Source organism: Phycodurus eques, chromosome 13 (genome assembly GCF_024500275.1).
Source record: "Phycodurus eques isolate BA_2022a chromosome 13, UOR_Pequ_1.1, whole genome shotgun sequence".
In the NCBI taxonomy this organism is placed as follows: Eukaryota; Metazoa; Chordata; class Actinopteri; order Syngnathiformes; family Syngnathidae; genus Phycodurus; species Phycodurus eques.
This window is the reverse complement of record NC_084537.1, coordinates 15681261-15706713: the sequence shown is the minus strand read 5'-3', so window position 1 is coordinate 15706713 and position 25453 is coordinate 15681261. Positions and strand designations below refer to the sequence as shown.

At 41.0% G+C, this 25453-nt stretch overlaps 1 protein-coding gene across 7 annotated transcripts in view; it reads left to right on the top strand.

Moving 5' to 3' along the window:
* LOC133411247 (ephrin type-B receptor 1-B-like) overlaps positions 1-25453 on the top strand; it is a 188973-nt gene that overhangs the window by 46798 nt on the left and 116722 nt on the right. For 6 of the 7 annotated variants that reach the window (XR_009769643.1, XR_009769642.1, XR_009769639.1 and 3 more), the window contains exon 2: positions 17710-17774. Coding sequence is in view for 1 of the 7 variants with exons in the window: in XM_061693348.1 (XP_061549332.1) it covers positions 17710-17774 (65 nt within the window). In the remaining 6 variants the exon portion in view is untranslated. Of the gene's footprint in view, positions 1-1089; positions 1183-17709; positions 17775-25453 lie in introns of those variants that run through there. The other variant, XR_009769640.1, reaches the window with a different exon arrangement.

Here is a 25453-nt window from a genome sequence, read left to right as displayed (position 1 = left end):
GGATTAAGAGCGAAAGGCTTCCCACAGAAAGGGATTATGTACGGGCCCCAGAATGTTGTGCTACACCCCTGGATAAATATGACACGAACTGAGAAGTCATAAGAGAAGGAATTTGGGTTTTGACCAGAAGATTGTGACCATAGATAAGACTTCTTACTAGGTGTGGTTTAGTGTCTTTCACGTTGACCTTCAGTGCTGATTCGATTGCTTTAGGCTGTTGTCCTTCTATGTAACCACATTTGTGACAGAAAGATGACACACAGTAATGCCTCTTTTCTACTGCACAGAAGTGTACTTGGCCTGTATTTGTGGCCTCTCCTATAATACACCATTGTGTTTTAGTGCTAGTAATACATGATCCATGTTTTGGAAAAGGCCACAAATCGACCAGAAAACCAGGTCATCTTTGTCATTGTTTCAGATTCGGCACCTAATAAAATCCAAAGCACCACAACAAAAACGCTCATGCTGTTAACTACACAAATCTAGAAACCCTAAGAGGGCAGTGAAACAAAGTGCAGTACACACCCAACATGACAAGTTGAAAATCGGATTAATCAAAAGGCAACCAACTGCTCTGGCTGCAATATTAGATAACCTTTTACAGTCTAATGAAGCGGTATCCAAATGTCGAGCATTATTTTTGATTCAGACACATCAGAAACACTAATACAGAAATGAGACAATGCGTTGCAGTTTTACTCCATTGCAATCTACAACTACAATAGTAAACAATATATTTTAAGCGTTAAGGCTAAGGCTTTATGGCTATTTTAAGAGCTGCACTGAGCGAAACGATAGCAGCAACACTAAAAACTAAAGGCTTCTTTATACTCACGCGGGCGGCGACCGTGCTGACGTCACTGCGGCTGTCCCCCGCGTAGTTTGCCCTTTATACTCGAGCGCAACCCACGCGCGCAGTTTTGAAAATGTACTGCAGTTCACTTCCAAGTCGGGAGTGTCGCTATGGCTGGTATTGGCTAGGACACTACAGGGTGGAGTTTCCTCTGCATTTTTTGGACCATTTCCGGTAGCCGTTTTTACTTTCCTTTCAGTAACAAGGAACAAAGCAACAACAATGGCGACCGTGGAACAGTGTCTGCTCGAACAAATGGACCTAGACGACCAGATGATACGTTTAATGATGCTGCAAAATCGATCGAGAAGGCGGCAGCGTAGATGGTATGTAGAACCAAGGGGCACGCTGAGTCCATCATCACAGCATGTGACTAAAAAGGACAAATCACGAGACATGAACTCCACAGCGTTCTATGCACAGCAACAATTTTTGCCGCATGCGCGTCAAGCAACGACGTATAAAGAGGTCTTAAGCAGGAACAAACTTTGCCAAATACAGTACAGTGTGTGTTCTTTTGATGATGTTGATGATGGAGATAATCTGAAGTACATCTACATACTTAAAGTACTCAAACAGCCATTAATGGCTCTCTGCTGTCCGTGTTATTTGTTTCAACCCTTTGACACTCAGCAAGAATATACAATCCCTCCTACGATCTCCAAAGATGAATTTCATCCCTGCTGCCATTTCATATTTCATTTGCAACCGAGAGCGGTGTTCTTTCCAAACACCTGCAGACCACTTGTGTCTCCCAGCAAGAGCTATTTACACCGCCCTGTAAATGTGCACTCCCACACACTCACCCTGGACAGACACCTACTTCCTTTCTAACCCGCTGACACCAAACGGAGAAATAATTTAACGGCCCCGAGCACATTTTACAGATGCGTACGCTGTCTCGTGTTTACATGTGCGGAAGAGTGTGTCGAGCTGGAGTGCAGGAGCGGCTTAAAAGCGAGTCGGCGGCGCTACATGCCTAACGAGGCATCCCTGCTCTTAAGCTGCGACATTGTCGAGCTTGCCACTTTGTTTCCTGAAAGGGGACCTCACATCCCATCAACAAACCGCCTCAATTTGCGGGGCTGACAAGTAAAAGCCTTGTGTAGATGTTTTCCACTTCTATCCTCATGCAGGAGGATTTTGTACAGGGAGCGTGACCCTGTCTTCATTCAGACGCTCACCTGTTGATGCGCCCATAATAGCAAAGGCATTTGGATTTTACGGGGAAAAAAAGGACAAAACTGTTTTTGACAGTTGGGGAAGCTTGTGGTGATGTTTCTGTCCTCCTGCTAGTTTCATTGGACCACTGTGACATTTTGGGCCAAAAGCTTTCGCCACCAGGCAACCTGAATGCCAAGTCCTGTAAGGTCAACTGTAAAGTGCATCTGCTTTTATGTGTTTGCTTGCGTGGGTGTGTGGCACAATATCAAAACTAGCCCCACGATCCCTGTGGCAAAACTGACTCTGTGTGTGTGTGTGTGTGTGTGTGTGTGTGTGCGTGTGTGAAATGACATTTACCATCCCAGAAGAGTTCTGTGTTCCACTGAGCAATGGCTTTGCATTCAAAGTGGCCCACGGAAAGATGAGTGACAGCAGGCATTGAAGGACTGATTAAATGCAGGAACAAAAGCAAATTGTGGGCAGGTCAGTGCTTGAAATTAGACAAGAACATCAAATGAAGGAACATCAAATGCAAAGCCCTCAGCGGAGCTGGAAGAATCAGCCTTTGTTTGCAATTCCCTGGAAAACACACGAAGAGGGCATTGACTGTTTTCTATTGCAGGGTAGCAAATAAACACATAAAGGCCTTTTTCACACTCTCTCCCCAAATGTAAAAGTTATTCCTTTTTCTCAGCCTCATTCCCTTGTTTTAGTACTGCTATGGATTCTTATCGGAGAACAACCTCACGCCAACAGATTAAAGTTGCAGGACTCACTTCTACCTCTTTTCCCTCAGTGCAGAATACATACTCGAGCAAAGCCCTGAAGGAAAAACAAAGCCTATCTCCAAAAATAAAGACTTCTCCAAGCATGTGAGCAGATGCCGCGAGAAAGTAGATTTTGTGTTTGCTTTTAATAGAGAGTATCGCATTTTCTAGCATGCAGTGAAAGGCCGGTGGTGTTTTTATGAGGTTAGAGAAAACTATCACTGCGATAAGAAATGACTTGAGTGTCTGCGGTCGTCTCGACAATGCCCCTACTTGTCCCTTCTCCTGGGATGTATTCCCTTCTTATTTTCTCTTGTGTGAAAGCGGTGGAGCGTTGGGTACGTGTGTAGTGCAGCAGCACTAACAAGATCCCAAAAGAACATCTCAGTCGCGGGAGCAAGATTACACCACGCCTTCACTCTAGCCTAGCAAAGCGCTGTCCCGATGTAGACGAGCAAGTGGCTGGGGAAGACCAAACTTAAGCATCAATTACCTGGACGGCTCTCACTATGGTCAAGGGACATCAGAGCTAAATTGAATAACACTCATAACAGTCTCCAAATGGCTGAGGCCTCTCACCGCAGAGACTACTCACTGACACCTCCGTATGACTGTTAAACCATTTTCTACATGCTGTCGATTCAGATTGAAAGCCTTTTCCTGGTCCTCATGGATGAGGGCGATAATTTGACTTTTATTGAAATTCTGCTCCGGTGGGTTCAAGGAAGCACGGATAAGATAAAGGGAGAGCATGGCATCAGAATTTCAAGGCTCTCTTGTCTGATTCCCTCTTGTCAGTCAGGGAATTGTCCGCCGGTCAGTTTTGTGGCGCATCCAGACATTGCTACAAACAGAGTGAAAAAACATTCTCTTTGGAAAATGGTTGTTGTTTGCTGATATTTGCACCTACTAAACTACTTTTGATTGGTTCATTGCTCCTGTGCCTTTTCTGTAGAATCCATCCATCTGTCCATCCATTTTGTATATTGCTTATCCTTTTCAGGGTCGCTGGAGCCTATCCCAGCTGACTTCGGGAAACAGGCAGACCACACCCTGGACTGGTCGCCAGTCAGTCGCAGGGAACATTTAGAGACAGGCAACTATTATCACATTCACAGTGTCAGTGAGTGGCTGCACCAAAGTTGGACAAATGTACCACTACACCATCAGTGACTTGCTATAGAATCCATCCTTACATTTTCTGTAGCACTTATCCTCATTAGGGTCGCCTATCCCAGCAGAGTTTTGGATCATAGGCACCCGACAAAAGTAGTTGCTGCGCGTTGAACGCCGCGGAGATCATCTCTCGTGATTGGTCCGTTTTAGTTACATGCTGTGATGGCGTACCAGCGTGCCCATTGGTTCTACATACCATCTACGTTGCCGCCTTCTCGATCGATTTCTCAGCATAATTAAACGTATCATCTGGTCATCTAGGTCAATTTATTCTGTCGCAGTCGCCATTGTTGTTGCTTTGTTCCTTGTTACTGAAAGGAAAGGAAAGACAGCTACCGGAAATGGCAAAAAAAATGCAGAGGAAACTCCACCCTGTGGTGTCCTATCCAATACCAGCCGTAGTGACACCCCCGACTTGGAGGAGAACTGCAGTACACTTTCAAAACTGCGCGCGTGGGTTACGCTCGAGTATAAAGGCAAACTACGCGAGGGAAACCCGCAGTGACGTCAGCTCGTTCGCCGTCCGCGCGAGTACAAAGAAGCCTTTAGTTTTCATTTAAATTCTCGCATTGGTTGGACAACTGTCAGCCTGTGCAGATGGAGCAGCAAATTAGAGCAACTGGGTTCGGTCGTGTTAAAAGGGTGTCATGAGCATGCATATATAGAGTCTTATCTTCATGCTCGTGGGAGTGTCTGCATTACAAAACTTTCTTTCATGCTTTTACGCACCTCATATTTTTCCTGCTCGCATGCCGCTCGTCTCTGCATTTAAGAGACACGTTTTTTGTTCTTGTCTTCATGAATATTGCAATTGCCTCTGGAGAACAGAACATGTCGTTGTACTTTGAGGCTGGAGAAAAGGAATGGAGGTCGTGTGTGAGGTTAGACACTTTCAGTTAACATAGGGTGTTACTTCGATAATAAAGTGTCTCACCAGTGATTTCTTAAATGCCGTTATAAAGATTATGATACAGTGAGGTTGTTAGTATTGTCGTTATTGTTGTTCTTGCAACAGAACATAGTTAAAACACCAATTAAAACAGGTTTTATTTCATCGAGTAACTTTATCGGGAACCACAAATACCTTGTCATTAATGAACAAAGTACTAACAACCTTGATATTGAAAATAACTTTGGAAGTCAGTGATTGACATACTACATACAGGGATGGGGAATGACTGATTCATTGATGCATTGATACATTTTTGCCATAGTTGATCTAAAATACTGTTTGAGACTTTTGAACATTGATTATAATTAATTACAGTAGATGTTTGGTTTTATGTCAAAGAATAAAATTTAGAGTAGCAAAAGTTAATCAACTCTTAAGAGTTCAGTTAGTGTTCACTTTCATTTGATCCCTGCTTAGGTCAATTATTTGGTTAAATGTAGTATTCAATCAGTCTCCAATAGCTTTACGTCAACACTGCTATTTACACTTAGTTGGAAACGTAATAGCCTACTCTGGAGCCACTCCTACATTTCAAATTTTAGTTAGTCAAATTCCAACTTTTGAGTGGTGTTAAAGATAATTTGCATGTGTTAAAAGTTTGTTTAAGCAACTTTTGTAGCCAACTGTGCCTATCACTGCCGAGTATGCTGAAATGTAAAAATAGTGAATGAAAATATATATTTTTAGTTTGGAATGACTGATACTATACGATACACACACACACACACTCTTATCCCCAAATCTATCTGTCTAGTAGCACTGAAAAATCTAGTAACGACTAACCATACTGTCCTAATTAAAGTGGGAGACTACAGGGCAATATGATTGAGTGACAACATTTTGAGCTGCCAGCGCTATTTCTTGCTCCTCTTCAAACGTAACGATGATTTAATTCACCCCAGATAGCCTATTAACTATAGTTTAGACTGCCAAATGTCAACTTCACACAATCCCCTATGCGACTTAGACAAGGCTCATCGATGTCAGTCGTGACTCCAGGCGTTAGACGTGCTGATGGACCAACTTTCAGATGGTAGGAGTTTAGAAAATGTCAAAGCTGGAGTTGATTGACTTCCATTCGGGAGGTATTTTCCTTTCGGGAAAGGTTAAATCCCAACGCCATTTCCATTATGGTCCTTGGGGCATCATGTTCCATTTCCCCAGTTTAGTGGGAACAGGAGAGCAAATCTTGGCACAGGCATTCTGCTGTAAAGTAATATTAATCAGGTCCTTATGTTTCACATCAATACATTCACTTGTAGGCATTGACAGGGGAATTCGTTTCACGGCGTCATTAAAATGATCACATTTCTGTTTGCGTTTTTTGGACGGACAAGAGAGTGGGTGTGCACAGCAGTTGCAACTGGACTAAAGTGACGGGGCGGGAATGGTTGTCTGACTGGGAATCCAGCCAAAGTGTTGTCTCCCCGGCCTGTGAGCCATGATGGGGGAGGAGTCTCCCTCTCACTAAAAGCTGTTTTGTGAGGTGAGCACCCTATTAAGAGTTGTAATTGCCTCGTTTTGGAGCAGCAAATTGCCAGGTTTCTTGAGAGCAGACAGGCTGGCCAAGCAGTAATGACAATTGTGATGGTTGGAGGAAGCGAGTGACAGATTTTCTTTCTGCTGCTGTTTGCTGTGGCAGAGTCTAGTCTTGTTACTGTGAGGTTTGATATTGGATTCATCAGCCCTTTCTGCTTTGCAGGCTGGTGTCTATATAACCTTTGCTATTGCACAGAAACAGGTTGAATTATTTTTATATGACTAAAGTTTATCCATGTAGCTTTACATTTCATCTTAGTAACACCACCTGAACACAAACAAGCACTGAGCCAAGAAACTCTTTGAACATGAATAAATCTTGAACCAAGACAAAGGTATGCAGTGACCATCTGCCTTTACTAGTTAGGTATAGACGGAAGCAATTTCGACAACCAATCATACACTGCTTACTCTGTAGTTGCATAGTATGTGCTGTTCAGAGGTCAACCTGCATTTGTTCGATAAGGGTTTCATGAGACTCTTGCATGAGACAGGCAGGGTCACTGAAGAATTAAATGGCCAATATCACAATTAGATGTTTGCCAAAATACAATAAACAATAACACCACTCAAATCTGACTCACACAGAGCTGTTGGAAAGTCAATAAACACATACTCGAAAAGTCCTCTGCCATCCATACGTCGTACACAACAACTGAATAATGCTGTAGCAGTCCGTAATTCCTCTGGTTCACTGACTCTATAGCTTCCGCAAACTGCGGGGGACATTTTAGAAAGTGTCAGTTTCTATTAACGTTGAAGCTTCAGGAATAATAATGTGGACAGGAAGAAGAACTAAGTATTTAACTTGACTTGGTCACAATGCTGTGAATGACCACAAGTACTGTAGCTGGAAGATTGTCCTTGTACTATATTCACTTCCGATAGCCAATTGTAACCTGCCAATTGGGAGGCGCTAGCTTACTGGCACACACAATTGGTAATTTGTGGCCTTTTTCCTCATGACTTCGTTGATCCAACTTAGAGGTATACTGGAACGATTCCTGGGAAAAGTGAAAGCTTTGCAGAAAGAGTTGAATAAAAATCTGTAACAATTTATAGCCCATCATTTAAACACAACATAACACAAAACTCTGCCTCTCACTCAGCAGTGAGAATATCATCATGTCACATTCACCAATGTGGTTAATGCTTGCAGTTATATGTACCGTAATCTCTCGTGTATAATGCGCATTTCCTCCCCGAACAAGTGTCAAGTCAATAGTGCGCATTATATATAGGTATAGGGGAAAATAAAAAAGTTCACATTTTATACATGTATGCCGCCATCTGGAGGTTATGAAAAAGCTGTACACTTTCATTCCAATATGCTACCACCACCTAGATGTTATGAGAAATATGTACACTTTCATTCTAATATGCTACCGCCAACTAGAGGTTCTGAAAAAGGTGTAGCCTGCACTTTCATTCCAATATGACAGGAGGGGTACATATGACTGCATATACTGTATGTACAATTGTGCTCATAAGTTTACATAACACAGGCAGAAATATGTTGTGAAATATGTTTTTTTTAATACAACAAATGACTGAACAACAAGCGTCATTAATTTCTTTATGGTTATGTTTTGTTTAGTGATAATGCTTTTCTGAAATGCTTGACAGTTTAATTTGAATCCCATTAAAATAAAATAAATGTGTTTCGCCTGGCCCTTCATGTTTTCCTTAAAAATGTTTACCCATCTTACAAATTATGCCTGGGTAATCAAAAATATGAGCACAACTGTGTGTTTTCTCATTTACTAAATAAAAGTAGGGCTGTGAATTTCAAAATAAGAGTGTTCAAATAAAGTGCTTAACTTCAGAATAATTATTTTTAAAAAACTAACAAAATACAGATAATACTTCGTTTTGATCATATCGGTAGAACCAAAATCATGCATTGTAAAAATGCATTATGCATAGGTAGAAGGGTTTTCCAGAATTATGAGATCAACTTTGGGGGTGCGTATTATACATGGGTGTGCATTATACACGAGAAATTACGGTACCTTTTGGATAGAGAAAAATCGAAGTATCAAGACTCGACTAAGCTTTGACACCAGTGATGAACTAACAACTGAATAATTTGTAATGTTATGTGTGCAACTTAAGTATCCTCAGAACCGCTGCTATTCTTACAACTACCACGCATAATAATGTTACATGTTTAACATTCTAAAAGCAGGAAATTGCTTGTTTATTAGCACTAAGTGCTTGCAAAAACAGTGCAGGTGCTACATTTCAGGGAATGTGTATTGCCATATATGCACATTCACATGCTGTGTATATGTTCCATTCCATAGGAAGGGGGGAAAGAAATGAACAACATGTTATTGCAATAAAGTGCAGTTTTCTAACTGGTGACATCACATGCAAAACATTACACAGAAGACGATCATAGTTCTGCTTTCGGAATTTGCATCTTTTTTTTGGCTTAGTTTTACAGTTAGCATTTTGCCTGCATTGGTGCCATGTAAAAGAACAGGTTCAAATTGTCATTGATGAGGCAGAGGTAAAGATAAGGAAAATGAATAGAAGCATGGATGCAAAAAAAACAAGTCAGGTGGAAAGTGATGAAACTGTGAACGTCTCTGATAAATGGAAATCTAGGAAACATGATTTGAAAAGGAGACATAAAACACTAAGATTAGGAGAAAGAAAAGCAGAGGAAGGTATTCTGTGTAGTGGAAAAATGAGGGAAGAGAAGGTGAAGGTAAAGGGGTGGGTGTTGGGGATATGATGAATTAAAGATGACACTCTCCAGCAGCCTGCTTTCTAAAGATCACTCCTTCTGCTAATGTAATGTTAATGAATGCAAACGATGTGCCTTGCCGCTCTACCTTGACCGGGCTAGGGAGTGAAAGAAAGAGACAGATTTGTCTCACTGTTGTGCTTGTGTCCTGTTTTAGTGTTACAGCAATAGCACCATGAGTGACTGACCGCAACTAAATTAATAAGACTAGCTTGTTAGCTATGCCGGCCATGTAACATAAATGTCATCTGAGTCAACAGCTGTCGTGAGTTCTACAAGTGAACACATCATTATCAACAGTGCCTTTAAAACTGTTGGCAATTCCTTGGTCTGGTTTTGTTTCAGCTAGGGATGGGATTGACAACATAACTCCCGATACATATTATCGCTATATTTTGCTAAAGATAATATGCAATTATGGGATGAATGATATACTGTAAAAAATAAAGGTCTCGAGTCTTGACTTCTTGTCAAAACCTAATGGTGCCGCCGATCAATAAAAACATGAGTAATAAAATGCGTGTTTATTGGTTGTTTAAATACAGTATTGATATCTGATGGTTGGCGTATCAGTATTATTCCGTGACAATGCAACATATTGGAATATTGATTGTGCAACTTCTAGTTTAGCTACGTAAATGTTTGTTGTCTTTCAGGACATTGTTAACGCTCCTGCCTGTGCTTACGTGTTGACTTTTCTTTTGCATCCATCCACAGCAAACTCAATTATATACAGGTAGGGAGCAGTGCTGCAAGGTGGAATCATAATGTGCCCCGCTGGAATAATGTCACCTTGCTATGATGAAATTATTTGCTAATTTCAACAGTTTCTGCCGATCTTGCATGTATATTAATTTTCATAACATCTGCCCCTGATCTCTTGGCACCTCCTCGCTTCCCACCAGTATCTCATCTTTATTTCTTTTTTGCCTTTCTCTTCTTGTTTCTGGCCTTTCTTCCTGCAAAAAGTATTCTATTCACTCCGTCAGAGCCAGTGAGTCCAAAGCAGTTACAATATGTGCGTCTTGTGTGCCATCACTTGTTGTCTCGGAGGAGGGCATATTACTCTCAGTTCAATTTTCAAATCAGCCACATTGTCATCTTCGTCATCAGGGAGAAGTGAAAGTAACATATTTCTCTGATGTATTTCTATTGCCTGTCCTAAGCCTTCTATTTAAAGCCTTCAGGATGAATGACACAGCCTCCGTGTAGTGATGAATTAAATAAGTCTCACTTCTGCTTTTACAGGGATTGTCTTCTCTGGTGAACACAGTGATTCAGAAATGTATTGACTTTATTACTGTTTACTACTGTTCCTTATTTACTTTACTACTGTTCTGTTATTTACGATGAACTAGCTCTCAACAATGATACCTTTATAAAACAAACAAAAACAAAAAAACTACTTGCTAGATGAATGGAAAAGACACACCTACTAGTGAAGCAATACAACCGCGTTACTTAGGACATATGACATCAAATAGTCAATGTCTATAATAGTATACGGAGAAACTGAATATGAATTTTAGTAAAGTCCATGCAGCTTTTTCTTCAGTTTATGTTAGGAATTTTAATTAAAAGAATTGTTTTATATTGATTTATTTTTTATGACATCAACATGTGGCCTCTATTGGAAAGGGATATCAAATAATATACATCCATCATGTGAAAGTAATTCTCGATTCTCAAAAGCTGTCACAAATGCTCCTTTTTTTCCCCAATTCATAAAATCCCTTGAGTGGTGGACTGATTAGTTTTGGGAGACGCAGCAGCTTTCAGTCTCGCACGTTTGCCACTTTGTTTTCAGCCTGGTATTAAGATGCCAGGCTCAGCACGCACCACTACCCTGGGGCTTCATCACTGTTAAGTGCTCATTTCAGCCCCACTGAATTCTCCTCATGGTTTTTTCACTCTCTTTTCACTCTCTCGCTCGCCCTGTCTTTGTCTTCCCATCTTGACTCGACATCTAAGAGAGGATACATCCCTTCTGAATCATCTTTCCTTGTGGCCCAAAGATCTTATTTCAGTTTGTTGTGCCAATCACAAAACGAGGGTCCTCTCAGCCCAGCGTTCAGCAGCTGGACATGATTGTCTCATTGAATTACAAAGTGTGCCAGCTTCCTTGAGTGGTCGTGGGGGTGTGGTTTTGGGGGTATGTGTTAAAGGATAGATGAATGGAAAAGATGTTCTGGAATGAGAAGGGAAATCTGTGGAGAATTGTCCGTCTTATTGACTGAGGAGGCTTCGGAGAGGCGCTTCAGCACATGTTCCATCGACCGGCGACCATGCAATCATACATCCAGGCCACAAAGGCTTGAATTACACAGACATGTTGCCATTCTCATTTGCAAACCATCAAGACATACGTTGAAGCTTGAAGAGAAAGAAAAGTGGGGCTATCTCCTCCTGCTGCTTTGCTTTCTTTCAGCTCCAAGTCCGTAAATATCTTTGGCCCAAGTGTTTGCAATATGTGATCACGTGATGAATCACGCGACTGCTTGCTGACGTGTAGTTGTGCAAAGAGAGGGCTGCCTTATCGATCGCGACCACAGGGTCCCCATCAATGTTTAATGCAGTCACCCTTGCTCTATCATTTCTCCCCCTCCCTCTCTGCACTCGTAGAAACAGCCCACCATTTGGTATTGATCCATCGCGAGTCCCTAATGAGGAATATCTGTGCCATCTCAGGTGGGATGCGTTGGGTTCTAGTTTCAATCTTGATCATGCGTGGTCCTGCTGTTTGTTTTACAAGTAATAGACATCCGTCACGTGATTTGCAGTAGCTAATATTATGAAACATCTCAGCAGTACGTCCTGCAGCCTTGCAATGCTTTGAATCCATCAAAAGACGACTAGTCTGACACCTATAAGCTATTGTTTTCCAATAGATTTATGAGCAGTGGTTGGGAAGTCAGCCTTAAGCTTTATTTATTCATACCTTTCACACAGGGTGAACTTTTTTTTTTTTTTTTTTTTATAAATTTAATGAGGCTTGCTGTCATAGCTGACACAGCACAATGCAGGATTCTGGTGCTACCCTTGAAACGTGAGGGGCCACATTGGTGTGTTTTACTCAACTTGGGATTGACTGTGTGAGAACGTGAGATGACATTCTGGTTACCTCTTTTCCAGGGATGGACAACTGGGCATTTGACAAAATATTTATAATCGACATTTGGAGAAACTATCAAGTATTGGTTAACCTATTTGACTGAATCAGGCAGCCCTTGATGCTTTCAGCCAGTTGCTTTGAGACATGACTAAACAGCAATCAGTTCCAAACAATCGAGGGAACCCTTAATGCCAATCAATCAGTTATTGATTGGTGTGTCCATCCCAGCTGTCAACAAACTGCGATCACCACCACCACTATTCGGGCACATTGAGGACATATTGATTAGCCATATAAAATAGCGTAAATAGGATAACGTTTTAAATGTCATTGGATGATTTATTCTTTCAGCAATGCCACTCAAATGACTTACAGTGGTGCCTTGAGATACGAGTGACCCAACGTTTTCGAGATATAAGCCATCATTTGGCCGATTTTATTGCTTTGACTTAAGAATGAGAATTTCTGATATGAATACTATATGGTGTCAGTGAACTTAATTCAACTGACTTTGCAATAAGCAGTGTTTTGTTAAATATTTCAGAATTCTTCAAAAAAGAGGCTTCAAGCTTTCTAATGTCACTCCCAGTTTACTGTCAAACTAAACATAAAACAAAGATAACTGCACATTGTGTGTTTAAGACAACCACATATCTTTGCCTTGGGAAATTCTGCTAAGCTTAACGCTAAAAAAGGCCATTGACATTCTAATGATTACCATCCATAGTTACAGTTCTAGAAACAACTGATATTTGAACACAAACGGCAGACCGACACATTAGACAGATCATATAAGAATACTCACATGTATATATTTTTTTATTCTGTAAGAAAAATGCCAAATATTACGCCATCTTATTGAGTCACTTAGAGTAGTAGTAGTAGAAGTGCTATTCTTCTTTTGTGTCTGCATGACTGTATCTTACTGCCCCCTGGTGGCCAATGCGGGCACACCAGAAGTAGCAGCACAATGAATTGCATTACAGCATTAAATCATATTGCACAACTGTTTGATTTTTTTTTCTTAATTCGATAAAATAATGTTAGTACTCTGTTTTTATTAAGTACAACATCATGGGAGTGCTATTTTTCCTTATTAAAATTTCACAAATTTGTTATTTTGGGGCGACTACCAAAGGATTACTGCCATTTCCATTTATTTCAATGGGGAAAGATGATATCAGGTACAAATGTTTTGAGTCAACAGCGTGGTCACGGAATGAATTAAACTTGTACTGTATTTCAAGGCACCACTGTGTTACCTATTTCAATTAATGTCTTAAAAATAAACCTGACCGTGAAATCCACTCATAATTAACACTCCACAAAACAGCTCTCGCTAACAGGGGACATTGCCCAAATCCTATAGGCCAGTGCACACGGTGTAAGAGCCCCACCCTGTTGCAAATAGCCACTTAGCTCACTTGCTAGTGTCAAATGCAGACATCAAGTCACATGACAAAGTTCATCCACCTCTCCCATGAGCATTTGACCCCTTTGTCTGCACCTTTACCGTCCGGCGCATTTCCTGTTCTTCCATCCGTCTCCAAAAGGAAATGGAGAATGGCCTAGGAAGAGCCTGTGTGATTTGACTAAATCTCCTATGATTTCCCCGGAGAATGTGTTGGCAGGCCTTGCTACGTTGGCTGGTTTCACGCTTCGCTCCTACCTCCCCAGCTGACAGCAAGGCAAGGCAGGGCTGGGGCTGTTGAAACAAGACAAGGCGATGCTCATCTTAAGGAAATTGGGGATGGAAGCTAGGCGTGAACGAGGCCTGTCGCCAAGGATGTACACTGAAAATTGCTCTCTTAGTTGAGTGTGTTGGCTTGTGAATGTGTGTGATTGTTTGTAAAAGTTTGTGTGTCTTGGAATTACCAAGGCTAATTGGTTTCATGTCTGAGGACAGCTTCCACCAGTAAGTGGGGATTGAGGATGCCGGTTGCTTGTCACTGGTGCACTTTTGTTTTTAATTCTTCAAACCAAGATCACTTGATGTAAAGATGACAGGCTTCAAAGGCTCCATTTGGAATGATTTCCAAATCACTTTGCGTTCGGCGCATCTTAAAAAAACGACATCAGCGGGGGCACGCTTCCCGGAGTGGAGAAGGTAAAAAGGTGGGCGCTTAAAGGGTTGGAACGTCTCCTTGAGTGAGAGGCTGAGAGTCTGCAGCTTGCAATTCATCTCCCTCATCAACAACACGTGTGGGTGGTGCTAGCCAACTGTTTGCGGTGCTAAATGGATTGCGTCCAAGTCAGCAACACTCTTAACATCCTGCAGATGATCATCCTGAAGTACCTATGTCTCCAAATACAACAAATTGCATTCAGGGGCAGATGTTGAAAGAGTGAAATATACGTATCCTGATCGTCTTAAAAAATTGGAGGCTTTGGGCCCGAAAAGACTAAGCTAAATTATGACTCCATAAATCACATTGCTAAGACCAACATGCCCATCACTATAAATATGTGAGTGAACGATGCAGAGAGGATTGTGAATTGCTCTCCTTTTTGGAGCTCATGCTGCCAAAAGTGCAGACATTAATCAATACGGAGCCAGTAAATGTCTCCTCTGAGTTGCAAGACGAATTTATCTCCTAAGTGTCACAGAGGAACAATGCAAAAGGGAAGCTGCAGTTTAGAACTTTTAGTCCAATTTTCCAACAGTAAATGTTTTCTGTCCTCAGGGTGTGCTGTGACTCACGGAAAAGACATCCTTCCTTTCTTTTTAAAGACTAGACCCTTTTATTCAGTCTTTTCGTAAGACAAAGTGAACAGAAAACACTATTTGTGGTTATTAAGGGATGGGATACATCTCTTCCTGTAATTGTGAAACACTGAAGACGAACAATAACAATCCTCTAAAATCCTATCAAGGGTGCATTCAACCTTACCCTTGGATGTCAAATGCATGCACTAACACAATCAGAACTTAACTGCAAAAAGGATAAAGAGGTGTATGTCTTTGGGAATTTCAATTCATTATTCCAGAAGAACATTTGTGAGGTCAGAAGTCACAGAGGTGGGATCAGAGAGAGGTCCCGATTTCTCTGTTTTAGTTTATTCAACAGGCTTTTGATGGGTTTGAGGTCAGGGTTCTCAGGTTCTTCCTAATGTTTTCCCCAAAATGATCCTTCAAGGTTAGATGCATGATTAATATTCACGTAGAGTTAAGGGATCTAGTCCAATTTAACCAAGTAAGCAATTGAGAACAGATTCACTTTAGCAACGTTGACCAGCAGCACAGCAGAGTAAAAGAAAGCAAAATAAAAGCAAATACAATTCCATAGACACACTGCCTCACAGTTCTGAGGACCGGGGTTCAATTCCCGGCCCCACCTGTGTGGAGTTTGCATGTTCTCCCCGTGCCTGCGTCGGTTTTCTCCGGGCACTCCGGTTTCCTCCCACATCCCAAAAACATGCATGGTAGATTAATTGACGACTCTAAATTGCCCGTAGGTGTGAATCTGAGTACGAATGGTTGGGTGTTTGTCTCTATGTGCCCTGCGATTGGCTGGCAACCAGTTCAGGGTGTACCCCGCCTCCTGCCCGATGATACCTGGGATAGGCTCCAGCACGCCCGCGACCCTAGTGAAGAGAAGCGGCTCAAAAAATGGATGGATGAATGGATAGACAACAAACTGTACAGTATGATATAGTTACATAATACAACCCCAATTCCAATTAAGTTGGGATGTTGTGTTAAACATAAATAAAAACAGAATACAATTATTTGCAAATCATGTTCAACCTATATTTAATTGAATACAGTACAAATACAAGATATTTCATGTTCAAACTGATCAACTTTATTGTTTTTAGCAAATAATCCTTAACTTAGAATTTTATGACTGCAACATGTTCCCAAAAAGCTAGTACAGGTGGCAAAAAAGACTCATCAAACACCTGTTTGGAACATCTCACAGGTGAACAGGCTAATTGGGAACAGGTGGGTGCCATGATTGGGTATAAAAGAAGCTTCCCTGAATTGGTCAGTCATTCACAAGCAAAGATGGGGCGAGGTTCACCTCTTTGTGAACAAGTGTGTGAGAAAATAGTCGAACAGTTTAAGGACAATGTTCCTCAACGTACAATTGGGATTTCATCATCTACGGTCCATAATATAATCAAAAGGTTCAGAGAATCTGGAGAAATCACTGCATGTAAGCGGCAAGGCCGAATACCAACATTGAATGGCCGTGACCTTCGATCCCTCAAGCATCAATAAACAACATCAATGTGTGAAGAATATCACCACATGGGCTCAGGAACACTTCAGAAAACCAATGTCAGTAAATACAGTTCGGCGCTACATCCGTAAGTGCAACTTGAAACTCTACTATGTAAAGCAAAAGCCATTTATCAACAACACCCAGAAACGCCGCCAGCTTCTCTGGGCCCGAGCTCATCTAAGATGGACTGATGCAAAGTGGAAAAGTGTTCTGTGGTCCGACGAATCCACATTTCAACTTGTTTTTGGAAATTGTGGACGTCGTTGTAGACACCTCTCTCCCATTGAAAATGTGTGGCGCATAATGAAGCGTGAACTACGACAACGGAGACCCCGGACTGTTGAACAGCTGAAGCTGTACATCAAGCAAGAATGGGAAATAATTCCACCTACAAAGCTTCAACAATTAGTGTCCTCAGTTCCCAAACGTTTATTGAATGTTGTTAAAAGAAAAGGTGATGTAACACAGTGGTAAACATGACCCTGTCCCAGTTTTTTTGGGACGTGTTGCAGCCATAAAATTCTAAGTTAATGATTATTTGCTAAAAACAATAAAGTTTATCAGTTTGAACATTTAATATCTTGTCTCTGTAGTGTATTCAATTAAATATAGGTTGAACATGATTTGCAAATCATTGTATTCTGTTTTTATTTATGTTTAACACAACATCCCAACTTCATTGGAATTGGAGTTGTACATTACATCTTAGGACAGGTGCAGGGATCATGCACAGCATCCCTCACACAAATTTTAAACGATGATTTGGGATAAATGAGGTGGGTTTTACTGTATGTAATTCAGTGTTCTATTTTTTTAGGGCAGAGAATTGACTAAAAGTAGTGCAGACTTTGGGAACAAAGAGTTTCATAAAACTGCAGTCAAACTCGCAGAATTTTGAAATTAGCAGTCATAGCGAACATGAACATGAACTTTTAACAGCAGGGTAGAGTATTACATAAATTTCTCAGAGTTTTAAGACTTTTTTCTGTCTTTAGTCTTACTAGAACTCTGTGAGGGATCAGTCTCTTTCTCTCTTCATGAATCACAGTGTCAAGTGATCACTGGGGCCTGAATGCAGTTAATTTCAGTTGAATGATACTGAAAAGCTTATTTTGCATTAACTCCTCACCCCAACCCTATTTTTTTCTTCTTGCTGCAGAAACCGTAATGGACACTCGAGTGGCCACAGCTGAACTGGGCTGGACAGCGTATCCTAACTCTGGGGTGAGTCCTTTCGAGATGTTTCTATTCCACACTCTTTACTTTTGGACGATGATAATGTTATGCAGGAACTCGCCGCATGAACACAGTGCACTTGCAAATCCACAGGCAGACAGGCAAATACACCGGAAGACTGGCAAGGGTGAGACTTTAGATTAAAGTAGTGCCCAGTGTTGCTCCTATTATGGGTATTATTTTCGCTGTATCCTGTCTCATAATGACTTAATGACATAATGCGTCCCGCACAAGCCCCAGAACACAGAACCTATGTCCCAGTAAAGGGCCACTGTAATGATACTGTAATAGCACGTTTACGCAGGGAAGTGGAGGTATTAAGGTGAAAGTGAGTGGGGAGAGCTTAAAAGGATGGAAAACAGCTTTTTCAGACTGTAAGGGAACTACTTTCAACCTATTCATTTCATGCACATGAAAGATGTGGGAATTAAGTCGAAAGTGCAAAGTCCTGGGGAAAATGTAATTTTTCTTCTATTTTTAAAAGACTCGCATTATGATGGCACGATTACACTAATGTACCTACAGAAAATGTTGCGATCTTGTTCCAGCTACTTTAATTCAAAATTTGATCGACATGCTCCACAATTCAGTACTAGTACTGCATGCATATTATAAGAGGGCAGCCACTAGCTGTTTTCCAGGTCTTTAGGTCTTTGTGAGGCATTTTACATAGGTATTAAATGAGCCTTTATGGCTCATAAACAAAACTGTGGTCTGGTTAAAAATCAGGGTGCAATCCCCATTCCCTCTGCACTACCAGATTTTTCCTTTCAAAACGCTGCTTCATTGTCCCACTACATGCATTGCTCTGTTTTTTCTTTCTCATATTTTTCAATAATGAATACCGATCAAGGTGGAATGAAAGTGTTTAATTCTTCTTTAATGTGTTTTTTAATATGAAAAAATAGCAGTCTATGATATTGTACTATATAAAAACATGATATAATTATAATGTAAAGAATTAAAACAGCTTTGCTACATGTTTTTGCTTCAACTCAATGGACATTGGCTGCTTCCTGTGGTGTGTGTAGGTTGGCCACCTGTGGGCAGTATAATACAGGGTGATTGAAAAGTAACTCCCTATTTAAAATACTTATTTATTCATGTTGTAATAGTTTTCTCAATTTGTTTGTGTATGTTCCATGATTAAAGGAGCAAGTCTATTCTACCAAACCAACGACTTTGAAAGAGCTTCAAGGGCGAATACGAGAAGTTATGTCTTCCATCCCACAAGAGTTCCTTGTGAAATCAGTTAATGCGGTTCCCAGGCGGCTGGAGAAACTGGTGGCTAGTGCTGGCGCCCGTATCGCATTTTAAATAAAACTCCATGCAATACACTTTATTCTCATGTTCATTTCTTGTAAGAATTATAGTTCAGAAATAAATTACAAGTACTTAAAAATGGGGAGTTACTTTTCTACCTCCATCCATCCATTTTCAACACCGATTATCCTGGTTAGGGTCGCAGGGCGCTGGAGCCTATCCCAGTAGACTTCGGCCGAAAGGCGGACTACACCCTGAACCGGTCGCCAGTCAGTCGCAGGGCACATATAGACACGGACAACCATTTGTAATCACAATCACACCGTCACTGAGTGGGAACTGAACCCACGCTGCCCGCACCAAAGTCAGGCAAGTTTACCCCTACACCATCAGTGACTCAGTATAATACAGGTAAACGGATATAAATGTCTCCGGTCAAAACGCATCAGTAACCAGTGACCTTAAGTCTGCACTCAAGTCTTAAGTCTTATTATTCACTCAGATTTTTTGTTTTCTCGATGTCACACCACTTTTAGAGTTTCATTACCATTCAATTTTATTCAGAGCGGTATACTCCTTTGTAGTGTAGTGGAATCAGAATCATCTTTATTTGACAAGTCTGTCCAAAAACACACAAGGAATCTGTCTCCGGTAGTTGGAGCCGCTCTAGTACGACAACAGACAGTCAATTTACAGAACACTTTGGAGACAGAAAGACATTGACAAAAAAAGCAGTAAAGGGTTGCTAGTTATCTGGTAATGCCGGATAACCTCAAATCCCCTAAATCAAAAGCCAGTAAAAAAAAAAAATGTGTTCAACTATACTTAAATTTATTTTATTTGTAACAAAAAATGCCTGCAATATCTCAACTTTATTATTATCCAGGAATTGAAGACCATGTTTATAAAAAAAAAAAAAAAAAAAAAAAAAAACTACTGCTTTTCTCGGACAGGTTACCATGTATCTGAAGCCTTAAATTCTCACATTACATTGTTTGAAGGGACAACACAGTGCTGTCACTCTGCATTGCCGGAAAACTTGAACCTTGAGTCACAATAGTCATTGTTTAGTTCATTATCCCATCAAAAGTTCAAGCAACTTTTCCACTTCACACGTAATGGGGAGGGACCATTAACGGTAGTGATAGTGGATGTCTTCTTTGTGTAGATTATAGTCTAAGTGACTATTAACACATACATTAAGACGCATAACATAAATATATATGGTGTTTAGGAAATATACTTCTCTTATGTGGCAATAGCCGTACAATGGGTGCTATCAAGTGTCGGGTTAACCGCAACATAATGTCCCAGTTTATGTTGCTGGTCCAATAAATCTACTTTCTAATACGAGGTGGAATTATGCCAGATTGCACAAGCAGCATTGTCCTGTAGTTTAAATGGTGTAAACACAATGGACGCAAGTATAAGTGCACATCAGCATGCACTTACACACATGGATGGCAGAGAGCTCAGGAGGCAAACAGATTTGTACGGTCAACAACATTACAACCTCTCGTTTCATTATAATGAGCATCCTGGCTTTGTAATATCTTCCAGTATGCACTTTCATATTGGTTTGCATGGACTTTCCCCTTTGTTCCTGCCTTGCACTCACTCTTGCCTGCTCACAACACCACTATATTAATAAATATTGAGCCCCAAAAAGGCAAATCTTATAGAACAGACAGGAAAGCCAATGACACATCCGCTAGTGTCTTTAAAACCCATTTGATATACTTTCAGAGTTAGTGTGGCTATTATTTATTAATGGAGTTTGCTCAAGGCCATTTAAGGGGAAGTACTGTTTTCTAGATCAGTCAAGGAAGCACTGAAGAAAACTGGAATGTCAGACAAGAGAGACAGATGACACTAAGGTGAAACTTAACTCCAGTTGTGGAGTTTTGTGTTTGTGTTTGGTGGTCTGACTGTGATGTCGGGAAAAGTCGCAGAGGGAGGGCTACAAGGGACCCCAAGTAGGGCCAGACGAAGAGAGGGTCCTCAGCATCCAACACCTTAATTCAAACTGTGGAGCTGAAGTAAACATATGCTAGGTTCCATTGGTGTCAACATTTGACTACGTTTCCCCAATAACAACATTTTCCAGGTCCCTTGGGGAAGGAAAAAAGGTCAAAGATTAACAGGAAAAATAGGCTGGAGACTGGGTTGGGATGATCACAAAGAATTTGCTCCACATATTTAGAAAAAACAACTTCTGAACATTTACTAGTAGTGACTGAGGTACAACAAGCAAAGCACGGGCTTGTATACAGAAATTTAGAATAACCCACTTTTTGTAATTGGTCGACCTTCGGACTTTGTTAGTTAGCAGGCTAATTCCTGGTTCAAGAAGAATAATGTGATCTATTCGGATAAAACAGACAGGATGCTTCCATGTGCATTTTTCAACAGGAGGGGCTGTTTGATTGTAACTTAAAAGGCAAAATGTGAAAATAAAACTATTCCTCTATTTGCATATGTGCACATACTTAACAGTTTGACCAGTTGATCAAAATAGTAATATTTTTCAGAATGACAATATTCATAGACGCCTCATTATGTTGTAAGGCTGTCAGGTATACAGTATAACATAAATGTCTTGCGAGAACTAGGCTGAATCTCAGCAAGAGCCGTCTAAAATGTCGAAGCAACCATTGGTCCGTTGTTAATAATGATGTCAAAAATGTCAGTCAAAGCCAGCAAGCCTCTTAAAAACTCATTCACTGCCATTGACGGCTTTTGAATTCAAATATCCATGTTAACATGGAGGCCTGGGAGTTAATGAGTTTGAAAAAGGTAGCAGTGGGAATGATGTAATGCTGATGGTTGCTACAGCAAGTCAGATCGGATTCCTTCAAATTGGTTGCAGAATTGAAACGTTACGATTAACTTTCTTATATGGCCGTACATTTGAATGTTACCATCCAAATTGATAGTCGCTAAGAAGCATGTTGTTATCAAACTTGCTTCCTAGTTAGTACTCTTCTCTGAGTTAGTTATTAGTACTCTTCTGTGAGTTATTTACTCAATCAAACGTCCAATGGTTATTATTCAACCTGGAAAATTCAATATGCTTGAGTGAGCTGGGGCAGGGATTAATGATGGAATATGTTTTTTCAGCACTCCAGACATTGCAATCTTCCCTTATTTGAAAGAGGAAAACAACACTGCCTAACATGAGTAAAGAAGAAATAAAGACAACCTTGTAATAGTGTGTATTTATACAGAAGACTGCTGAGGAACAAAGTACTTAAGTGTACAGAGTTTCTGTTTGATACAAAGATTTTTTATTCGATGCACTTTTACTACCAATAACGTTAAAACCCTTCTATCTGCATATAATAGATTCTCAATTGAGATAGTTGAGAAGAAAGCTGTGACGCAAAGCAAAGAAATCAGACAAAAATAAAAGCTACTTGGCCTTCTGACAAGGACGCAAAAGAAAACGACAAATTTATCTGCATCCCCCCCCTTTACAATGGATCATCAAATCAAAAGGGGTTCTAAAGGGGAGCTAAAATTGCTTTCATCCGGAAGGAGATAGACAGGATTAGGGGGAGTGTGGAGTGAAAGGGGGTACGAGAGCGAGAGAGGAGAAAAAGGGGGTAGGTTACAGGATCAAGAGTGGGGAGGAGGAGGAGGATTTGAAGAACCCAGAGGGAGGAGGGGGTGGAAAAGATAAATTTTGTGTGAAAGCTTGTTGGCAGCCCTGCAGACTTTCCGCTGTGTGTGTATGTGTGTGTGTGGACGTAACCCAGGGTTAACTCATGTGAGTCCGGCAGGTCACAGTCGAAATCGGGACTTTGGGACGGGGGCAGGCTTAGGGGGTGTCGTGGGGTCAAAGGGTTGCCAGCGGCTGCTGTGACGGAGGCCGAGTTTGCTGTCAGGCGTGCCGAAAAACGGGGCCAGTTGTTGTGCTCGTTAGGACCCGCGGTGGAGTGCGATAAAGAGACGGCCAAGTGAGCAGTTCGATGGGTGCGGAGGATAAATGCTGGGGGCAGGAAAGAAAAGCGAAGACGGGAATGTGGGGTGGAAAGATAAGTAGAAGATTTTTGGAAAGCATTTGCCTGTAGCAGGTGCGTATGAACAGGTGCAAAAAAGAAAAAAACACATCTGCTGTTGGCATGTTTACTGTTATTCACGCACTCTTGCGTGTGTGCCCACATGTGGCTGGTATTGCACGCCGGACAGCAACCTCTCGCAACTCTTTGCAGTGTTCCAGCCAAGCTCCTGTGGGTTTTAACTGGACAGGTGTGTGCAGTTCCTGCAACCCGCTGATAGCTCCATAACAGCCATCTCACCATCTGCTGACCATACTCAATAAACCTCAATTATTCATACACTGACAGACTGACAGACTGTGGTTAAAAGCACAAACAGGAGTAAAGAATCCGGTGATTGGAAATAGCTTCAAGGGACAGATAGAGAGGCTTGATAAGAAAGTACAAGGGGTCAGTGAGTAAGACACAAACACGGTACAGTGGTGCCTTGAGATACAAGTGACCTGACCTACGGATTATGGGAGATCCGCGTTGTCGCTCGGCCAATTTTGTTGCTTTGACTCGCAATACGAGTGCTGTATGGTGGCAGTGATATCAACTCACTTCACAACAAGACACAGTTTAGCAGATAGTGAACAATTTTTCAAAAAATAGGTTTCAAGCTGTTCATTGCCACTCAATTGAAGTCGCTGTTCTACACATGACAGTAAGACAGTCATATCATCCACTGACATTTTCGTCAATCTTGTCAGCGAAAACCCCCACACATCTCATCATGTTTAAAGTCATCAAAGAGCCATGTTTAGGTCCTCACCATCACGTTATCGTCATGGAAAAAAGGGTGGTCAACAAAATCATTTCGTCATCGATTCATCGTCAGCGTTGACGAAACGACATCGAGAGGACGCAGATGTCTACTCTTGATTTGGACAGAAATGTTTGACCCTCCAGTGGAGGGGAAAAAAATTGCCTAAGGTCAAACACAATCCATTCCAGTATGCTGTTTACCTGATTTGTCTGCATTTTGAAACTATTATTCTCCTTTTGAAAAGAAATTTCAGGATCAAACGGCCACCATCATAAAACCATAATGCACTGTAAAGGCAGTTAATTGGGCAACATTCAGACATTGACTTTTATACAAATGTACAAATAATGAACTGCTGTGAGAAAGATGTGAGAAAGCAGCGTGATGAGTGATCACGTCAACTTCTTCTCCATACTTACTTGTCACATACAGTTATTGTAAAAATTTGATATAAAAAAAACACACAATGCATAAAGCTCCTTGAATGAAACAGCCTTAGTCAAGATAGACACACAGTATAACAAACCCTATGAAACCAATCTTGTATAGTACTTTTTATCAAGACACAAAAGTATGTTCACACATTCAGACATTTTCAACTCTTCAGGGATGTGTTCAGATTAAAAGGAAATTGAACGTGAGTGCACCCGTTCTCACAAATTCATCCCAGTCATTGTCATACCAGTGGGAGATCACTTTCATTTTGCCTTCATGTTATTGAGTGTACGTAGTCAGGCGGTTTAAATTGGGCCGAGATCCAACACAGACACCCCCGCTCGGCATGAAGATGAAAATTGTAAGAACGTCTTCGAAAATGAAGGACTCGCATAACACGTCTGCGGATTTCTATGTTTTGACGCCTGTATTGTTTTATGTATAAACATTTGTGTAAAGGACAGATTTTCGGAGCGTTTTCACATATACGCCCACCAGTATGTACAATAGGAACACTGTATAGTTTGCATGAGGACTCAACACAGTGCTCCACATTCCTCTGCTACTTTCCTATCAAATATATATCGCTGTGATTAACATGTACAAATTCTTTTGAATGAATACAGTCAAGGGATGAATGAAAGATGATATTCTATGACTCCCAGGAGTATGACGGAGTGGTCATACAATAAATCCCTTCATTTCTTTCCACGTCCAGCCTTATAACATATTTTTATATCTTTTTGCTGTCCTGCTTTTCTATATTGCAACTTGTCTGGGTCAAAGCTGTTCACCCATTTGCACGCATGCATGCACTCGCACACCACCAAACCCCTCCTGTGTATAGGTCTGGAGGATAGGCCTGTCAAAGGTCATGCTATGCAGAAAACGCACACTTGCACACGCACATTTATAGACATGCAGAGGTCCATTTCGATCTAAAAGCCCAGATACCCCACCATTATTTTGTCACCTGCTGACACAATCTTTGTGCTCTGTCCATAAATGAGATGTAGAGGTACAAGCAGTCCACAGGGTGTCTCATCTAAATTTCAACAACAAACTAACTCCCTTTTACACTTGTCTCACTCCTTCCTACTGTATCTTTTTTAATTACTTAATAAAGTCTATTTAGCTCATTGCTATTTAAAAGAAAAAAT